Raw genomic sequence first — 8,800 nt, 5'->3', positions numbered from 1 at the left:
TCTTAACGGTTAGCTGTTAGTGTTAGCTTGTGCTAAATTTTACTAGTTTTTCTGTTTAGCTTTACCTTCAGCTAAGTTTGATTGTTTTCTTTTTTTACATGTTAAGCCGATTAGCCCTAGCAAAGCTGTATTTTTAGTRGGAGTTACAAACTGATGTGGACTGGAGTTTGTGAAAACAACAAAGAGTGTGTGTGAATAAAWAATGCATGAAAATTYTCAAGCATGTTTGAGTGTCTWGAAAAGKYCTATATAAGACTAACGTATTATCATTAACAGCTACTGAAGCTGTAAAATCGCTTACCACCTCCTCTATCCAAGCGGTCACAGTGTATTTTTTGTAAATAACTGCCTGTCATCCTCACATCACTTAAGAAGTTTACAAATTTTACTATGGATGGACTGGGATCAAGTTTGTGAAAACAARGCACAACAGCTGCTGAAGCTGTAAAATCTCTACTCACTTCTTCTATGCAAACCATCTCAATTTATGTGTCTTCTTATGGCTTTATAAAATCATTGCTATCACCCACACACTGCATACAAATTTACATAGTGTAAAAAATAACTGCATCCCAAGGTTTAACATGGTGCTCTGAGGGCGTCCTGAGGCGTTGTCATCTGAAAAAGGGTGTCAGAAAACCAACACCCCTCCAGCTAAATGCCTGGTTAACAAAGCTAACTTTTAGGTTAGCTGTGCCCACTACTGCTAATACATYTTAAAAGGGTGTATCATGTATTTTCCAGGCACATAGTTCAATTCTATACCAAAATCAAGTTAAGAATGTTACCTTCAGATGTTATGAGAATGCAGTTAATTTCAAAAATAAATTTGACTTTGCATCACACTCTATCTAAATGTCTTGAAATTGGCCTCTGTCTGTATAAGAACCTCCTGCCATTTCGGACACWCCCATTTCAGCACACCTTCACAAACACAGACATCATATATATACAGTATGTATATAATGTCTAAGGGATGCTCAGCTGGGGACTGGGCTCCAGGAAGGTGCCATGGTCAACAAGTGGTACCTTGTAGCAGCTGGAATTAAGGTAGCTCCACATGGCTGCTACCACAAGAGATTCAAGGGTTTCTCGAACCTGCATGAATGAGTCAAAGCAAGACTCTGGCTATGTTTTTGATGAGGGAATGACATGACATGATTTAAAGCGCAAAAAAGTTGATTTAGCCCCCCCCCCCTCGCCAAAAAAATGAATAAATAAAGTTCAGTTTTTGTTGTGAAACTGTAGCATTTTGGCTGCTGTAGCACTAAAATAGTTCATGGTCTGAGTACTGAGAACTTAAAATATATAAACTTGTTAATATGTATGAATGATCTTGACTGGTTGAACTTGGTTTCAGAATAAATATGCTGCCATAATGTCTTCCACAGGGCAAGAAGGGTCGTCCTGGAGAGGACGGACGTCCCGGTCTCAAAGGACAGAAGGTGCCACCAACTCAGTGACCAACACTTGTGCAACCGTTACATCAGAGTTTTCAACCACTCATCATGAACATGAATGTCACATTACCTTAGGTTTTTYATAACTTGAATTCCCATGTTGGAATAATTACACAATCTACAACTTCAGTGGTTTTTAAAAACAAACATAGGATGCACAAAGTTTGAATGTATTGTTACACAGAGTCAAAATTATACATACAGGCTGAAATATAATATATTCATTCAGCCATAGTATCCGGTTAATACTTTTACTTAAACCTCCATCGACAAGCTTCTGCTTTATTTCTGGATAAATATTTAATCACTGTTCTTGGTAGAGTTCATTMAAATTGGTTAATTTTCTGGCACAGACCCACCGTTTAAAATTTTCAGCATGTCTGAGGTTGGGGCTTTGGGAAGGCCTTTCTAGAAGCTCAATGTTAGAACAATTTGTCCATTCAGAAACCAGTTCTCGTGTGTGTTTGGGTTCTTTGCCCTGGAACACGCACTTGTGTCCAGGTTTCAGTTGATAAGCAGCAGATTTAAAGTGAGCTTAAAAAATTGGAAGTAGTCCTTCAAACTACCACTGTACTACAGTATGCTGCTGCCAAKAGTGTGCTTGACAGTTGGTACAGAGTTCTCAGATTTGAAAGCCTAACATACTTTATGTCTTGTTTTGTTTTTGTTTTTGTTTTTTTGTTTTTTTAAATTTGTGACAGGGTGTCCCTGTCCTTGTGGACAGGGACACTGGTGTRCCAGCAGGGGTCTTGGTCTCGTCAAATTAAACAACATCTAGAAATTTAAACACTAACTGGTCATAGCAGTCCTTCATTGATGAAGACCATCATCTCCTACTGATTGTCGATCCTTCAGTGACTGATGACTCCCAGTCTGGACTTTTCACCACAAGTGGTGGTCATTGGACATCTGGACAAACAGGATTAACTGCACATTGTTTTTACTGCCTTTGTTTCTCATCAAGATGTTCAGTTCTTTGTTTCTCAAAGGGGTTGACTCCATGAATGGTTGTCCTCTAGTTTGGTTTATCTTTGGCACGCTCTTCCCAATTSGTCCTACTGATGGGTTGAGGTTCTGCTTCAACATTTCTTTCAATTCAGTTCAATTCAATTRGATTTGATTCATTCAATTTGATTCAATACAAAAATTCTTTATTGATCCCAGAGGGATGTTGTTGTAACTCGTTTAACTAAAAACTTATTGTAGATGCTGATGTCTGTGGGCAGGAAGGATCTTCTGGTCTGTATTACAGCGAAGTTGAAGAAGCCTCCGACTGAAGACACTCTGTTTTTCTATGACAGTCTGATGAAGAGGATGGTCAGGGTTGTCCACAATGTTCTTGATTTTATGTAAAATCCTTCTTTGCACCATCATCTCCAGAGATTCCACAGTCGTCCCCAGAACAGAACCAGCCTTCTTTATCAGGTTGTTTAGCCTTTTTAGGTCCCTGGCTCTGATGCTGCTGCCCCAACAGATGATGGCAGAAGAGATGACGCTCTCAACAACAGACTTGTAGAAGATCTGCAGCATCTTCCTGCAGACATTGAAGGATCTCAGCTTCCTTAAGAAGTCCAGTCTGCCCTGTCCTTTCTAGACTGCTTCACTGTTGAGTCTCCAGTCCAGTCTGTTGTCCAGATGAACACCGAGGTATTTATATTCCTCATCCATCTCCACTTCTTCTCCCATGATGGAAAAAGGGTTTGATCTAACATGATTTCTCCTATTTCTATTGGTTTTTGAAGTGTTTCTTGTTTTTTTTTCCTTTGTTGTAGTTGGGATTAAAGATCTGTTTGGGAAGGCAACAGTCGGATGTTCGGACTAGTGCAATCAATACTCGATTTTAAAAAAAGAACAAGTCAAATAAATTATTAAAAGCCTAAACTTAATATGACATTCATGCAGGGTGGATGTAAACCTCCAACCAGGTTTCTTTTTCACATCAAATCAAAATGTTTTTGTAGGGTGAAAGTGGTCTTGGTGGACTTCCGGGTCGAGAAGGAGCAGAGGTGAGCAGAAGATTCAAAATTTGACTGAAGCCAAGTCAAGTTTGACTGGTCCAGTTTTTTCATTCTTTTTTTCATTATTTTGTAAAAGGTTTTTGCTAAAACTCCTGACTTGGTAAAACTGTTTCTCACACACAGGGAAAACCAGGCTACAAAGGAGAGAAGGTATTCAATGGGTTCTAGTACTTTATTCTGATGTTTTCTTKGTTTTCCAAAACACACAGTTCCCACATTTGTTTAAAATCTTCACGAGTTAAAAACAGTAAAATGTGATTTTGATATATGATGGCATTTGGCTGTCCTTTTGTTTAATCATTTTAATACCAAGCTTACCTGTAASTATCTGTACACACATCAGGAATTCAACCACAAAGCTTTATGTTTCTGTAAAATACAGTATTAACAGCTCAAAACAGTTCCCAGCTGAGACATGAAAAATCTACCGTTCAAAGATAAAATGCCCCTAAGAGATTCAGAGTTTGTGTCTTAAACTTGTTTATGGAAAAGTTAGAATTTGATTGCAAGAACAAAAATTTTTGAGACGACACCATGCAGAGGATTTCACTCAAATGTGTATTTTTCTTTCTCACAGGGGGAGAGYGGCGAGTGTGGCACACCTGGGATTAAAGGAGACAGAGTATGTTTGTATTTAAATCTTATAATACTTCAAAACCAAAAAATGGCAGTAGCAAAACATTATACAAGTTTAGTACTTTTAAGACTTTTTGGTGAAAGGTGTGGTTATGGTGGTACAGTGACAACAGACCTCACGCCGTTGACATACGTTTGACTCTAAATTCCATGTATTTCAGCCAATCTGCATCGAATTCACTATGGTCTATCCTAATGCACACCACTACATGAATGCAGTACAATTTTGGTGGGTCGTGGCCTAATTAGACATCATGCCACTGACATACATTTGGCTCTAAATTCAACATATTTCAGACAATCAGCATGCAATTCACTATGGTTGATCCTAATCCACCCCACAACAGGAATGTAGTACCTTTTTTAGGAGATGTGGCCTAGATAGACGTCATGCCATTGACATAATTTGTCTCTAAATTCCACATATTTCAGATAATCTGCACCCAATTCGATCTGGTCAATCTTAATCCACCCAACTACAGGAATGCAGTATAATTTTGGGGGGTGGGCATGGTACACMTGTAATGTCTCAGGACATTAAAAAAAACCTCTTGGAGTCATGGTCCAGTCCCAACTGGAAGTCGGCCGTTTTGGATCAAAGCTGTCAATTTGTRTCTTTCCTTGCACATCTGCACTAACACCACCAATTTGAACARGCAGGCTTCACATGCTGCGTGCTTCCTTCAACACTGACTGGTGGCGGGATGGTGTGGGTGTGGCAGAATGGTGAATGCTGCTGTTTCCACACGGTTGGCTCAGTTTGACAAGATAGTCCTTCCATCCGTCTGCTAACATTATGAGATGATTTAAATAATGAAGGCCTGTGATGATTCCAACAAAACTGCTAAAAGTTGGTCACTACTGAATGGTGATGGGGGACATCAGCAACAGTTGGCGTCGAGTTGTATCTTGTAAATATAAAACTTGTCAGCATGAATTATATAAACTTTTTTTTTCAGGGTCCTGAAGGTACAATTGGCCCAAGAGGAAACCGTGGACTTCAGGTTGATTTTACTTTTCTTCTGTTTCTAGGTTTATCAAATTCAACCTGTTGGAGTCACAAACACATAATTCACAATTCATACTGTTGTGTACATATCTTTTTTAATTGACAGAAATAGTCAGAAAATGAACGCAAATTTATTGTAAATATCGATGTCTTCTTTACTCTTACCATAACTGACTATTATTACTAGTTTGTGAGGCTAAAACATGAGCAAAAACTAATCAAATTTAACATGTTTAAGGATATTTTAGCTCTTCTGAAGTAGGGTTCAGAAGAAAACCTGAACCTTTAATGGGCTGTCTTATCTATTTTAATCCAGTTAGCTTTAGTAATGTATAACTTTAAATACTTTGCAATACGTGTCATGTTTAATAATGTGTTTGTGTTGTGTCATTCAGGGTTTACCTGGATTACCTGGTGATATSGGACCTGAAGGCCTGATGGGTAAAAAAGTGAGTATTTTTCTGAGATTTAGGTTAGAATCTAAACATTTTGGACATGTCCAACATCTAAAGTCTGTATTATGTTGTCAGACTATSCAGAGTAAGAACTCTGTTTTTAAAGAAAACAGATTCTGTTCCATTCATCACAATTATTAAACTCCCAGTGGTGCTGCTCTGAATGTCAGCTCAAGTTCTGTTGTGGCTACAGAAAATGTTTTATTTTATCCTGTAAGAACAGGGTCAGTTGAAGACATGCTGTTAAAATCATACCTCGTCTTTGCTGTATTTCTACTTGAGCACACATAAAAAGCACTTAGTTGTGATTAGGAAACATTAAAACACATACTATTTAACCCTCCTGCTGTCCATCAGTCAAAATGACCCTTGAGAGCTCAGTCTTAAAGTGATCTCTGACACWTTATTTGATAAACATTTACTTTAAATATAAAAGTCTGACTGTAGGCTGTTTAATTTAAAAAATATATATATTGTCACACGGACATTATTTGCACTGCAAAGCATCATAGGTAAATGATGACACTAAATGGGTCCTATGGTGTGAGTTTTATCCAGCTTTAAGGTTAATTTTAAATAAAGTCTAACATTTCAATTGAAGCCAGAGTGTGTTGACGAATAGGAAAATGTCATCTGGAGAGCTTGACACTGAAAATAATGATGGAATACAACAGAGATGCTTCATGTTAGGAAAACCTCAGATTTAACCTTTTAGCTTTCATGTTAGCTTCAGAGTTTATATATATGGAGATATGGTTTTAGTTCCCAAAGTAATCGTATTAGCTCTGRAGCTAATGCCACATTTATGACTTTAGCTCCAGAGCAGGGGTGCTCAACCTTTTTTGAACCAAGAGCTACTTCTGAAGTCGGCAGTTTGCCGAGATCTACTCGTCCGGTCTCAGTATCAAAAAACATAATATGGTCTCCCTACTCRTCACTTCTTTAAGGTAAATAAAACAGAACCTAATGTGTTGCTAGTTTTATTTAATTTAAAGTATTGTCAAACAAAACTATCTACTTAACCATATATTTACCTACAAAAAAAGAAGAGATAAAATCCTTACTTAACTCCTGACAGAGAAACAAAAAAGTGATGCTCGAATAAAAAGGATAATTTTTTTTACCTCCTTCAATTAGTACTCACTGTAACATGCGAGCTATGAGGGCTGGAAACCTGCACACTGAGAACCACAGAGTAAAATAACTTTGGAGCATCCCCAGAACGCAATACGTCAGTAACAAAATTGTGACACGCATTAGTGAAAAATTTAATAAACATATGCAATTTTTTAAATAATTCCTAGTTTTCATGTTTCATGAACAACAAACAAACAAACAAACAAAATGTGGAAATAGTATGAGATCCCTCAAAAACTGAAACCTCACCGGTCATTTAGCCCAAGCAAACCATGAGGGTTAAAAAGCTTCACCAACATCCTTCATGATGCCTTCATGTTCCATGATAGTAATTAAATTAAAGTAAATTCAGTTTTTGTTACTGTTGTTACATAAAATTAAATTGAAACACGTTTTACTGTTATTGTTAAGTAAACCAGTTGTTGAAACTAAATTACAGGAGCAAAAAACCTCTTTCATTGCCCGCTTTGCGCCTTTTTTTTAAAAAAATCTCTTTAATACTTTATTAATCTTCCAGGTCATGTGACTTAATATAATTTAACTGACATTAGTGTATCTTTTTTTTTTACAAAAATATAAAATCATCTATATTGTAAGAGCCGACCGCTAAACATCTGACATGCATCAAAATAGAATAAGGTCCAAAATGAAAACTATAATCACGTTTAGAAAGAACAAAGAATAAGCAAACATTTGATGTTGTCATGGAAATGTGTAAACAAAAACTAATCTGTTTTCATTTATGGTAAGAAATTGCAAATATACAGTATATTAAATATGTGTGTAGTTTTTTCAGTCTAAAGATTGTTTAGAACCATTTGGCTGGGATTAATACTTTGGTTTTTGAATATTTGTCACTGATCTAAAGCAGCTTRAATGATTTAAAACTAAAATCTCCTTTGGAGACATTATTTGTTATGAGATATACTGTTCCTTCCAATTACTGACCTCTTCAAACARTATAGAAATATTACTGCTGCCATCTACAAAATGTTAAAATGTTTGGATTTAAATAATCTGCCAATCAAAAGATTGGACAAATCTCATTCAGTGCCCCCCCACCCACACACACAAACTTGTTTTTATATCCTTGTGGGGCCCATCCATTGACTTCCTTTCATTTGTTGGTAATTTTATATCCTAACCCTGACCACAAACCCTAAGGCTAACCTCACAGGTGAGGTTAACCTGACCCTAAAACTAACCTAAACTCAATTCACACCTTGGTCCTAAACCCAACCTCCAACCCAAAATCAGCCTCCGAAGTTGTGGGGCCCTGGCTTTGGGCCCTACAAGGAGCACCTGGTCCCCACGACGCTGCATTTTCCTTAAAACTGGGCCCCACAATGTAGGAAAAACAAGGACACACACACAAACACACACACACATACATTTTAAATTAACTCTGAAGTCATCCAGATTATGAAGGAAAACATACACTACAGAAACCCCATTAAAAAGGAACATAAAAGTAAATAGAAGTTTGATTTGTGTGAGGATAAAGCCTGGATCCCATTTAAAAAGTAACAATCTCTGAATGTCAAAATAAAAGCTAAGGCAGCAAATTCTGTAGTTATTATTATTATTATTATTATTATTATTATTATTACCTCATGAAGGTGACCACAGCTGTAGTCAAAGCAAAAAGTACTAAAATCTAAAACAGAGTCAAAAACATGGTCAACACAGAGTCTAGGCTAAAAAGCTATAATGTGTAACAATAAAGTGATGTTTTTTATTAGTTTCTTTGCTCTACACAATATATTGGTTGAATCGATCAAATGTGTTGTTTAGTAAATTACCTAACTTCCAAGATAATATTAACAGCTCTGGAAAACAATGCCATATCTCCATATAATTAGCCTGGGAGCTAATGTGTAAACTAAAAGGCTATAGCTGAGGTGGGTTTTTCATGAAGTAGCTCTGTTTTTCCTTTATTATAGTTTTAAAGGAGACCAATTATGGGTCCTAGAAATGTTTAAGGTATGTCTGTGGGCTATCCAGACCATGTTCATTCAATTTAATGCACAAAATAATTCTCAGATAATAAAATTTCCCATTTTCTAGTTCTGCCTGCTCTGACTT

At 36.8% G+C, this 8,800-nt stretch overlaps 1 protein-coding gene across 1 annotated transcript in view; it reads left to right on the top strand.

Annotated features, from left to right (window-relative positions):
- The window catches only part of LOC106519186 (collagen alpha-1(XXVIII) chain), a 60,042-nt gene that overhangs the window by 13,146 nt on the left and 38,096 nt on the right, over nucleotides 1–8,800 (top strand). The window contains exons 6-11 of the mRNA XM_014010747.1: nucleotides 1,392–1,445; nucleotides 3,422–3,466; nucleotides 3,602–3,628; nucleotides 4,056–4,100; nucleotides 5,074–5,118; nucleotides 5,519–5,572. Coding sequence (XP_013866201.1) covers nucleotides 1,392–1,445; nucleotides 3,422–3,466; nucleotides 3,602–3,628; nucleotides 4,056–4,100; nucleotides 5,074–5,118; nucleotides 5,519–5,572 — 270 coding nt within the window. The remainder of the gene's footprint in view (nucleotides 1–1,391; nucleotides 1,446–3,421; nucleotides 3,467–3,601; nucleotides 3,629–4,055; nucleotides 4,101–5,073; nucleotides 5,119–5,518; nucleotides 5,573–8,800) is intronic.

The sequence above is a fragment of the Austrofundulus limnaeus genome, unplaced genomic scaffold, assembly GCF_001266775.1.
Source record: "Austrofundulus limnaeus strain Quisiro unplaced genomic scaffold, Austrofundulus_limnaeus-1.0 Scaffold72, whole genome shotgun sequence".
NCBI lineage: Eukaryota > Metazoa > Chordata > Actinopteri > Cyprinodontiformes > Rivulidae > Austrofundulus > Austrofundulus limnaeus.
The sequence above is the reverse complement of the archived record's forward strand: the minus strand, read 5'-3'. Positions and strand labels throughout refer to the sequence as shown.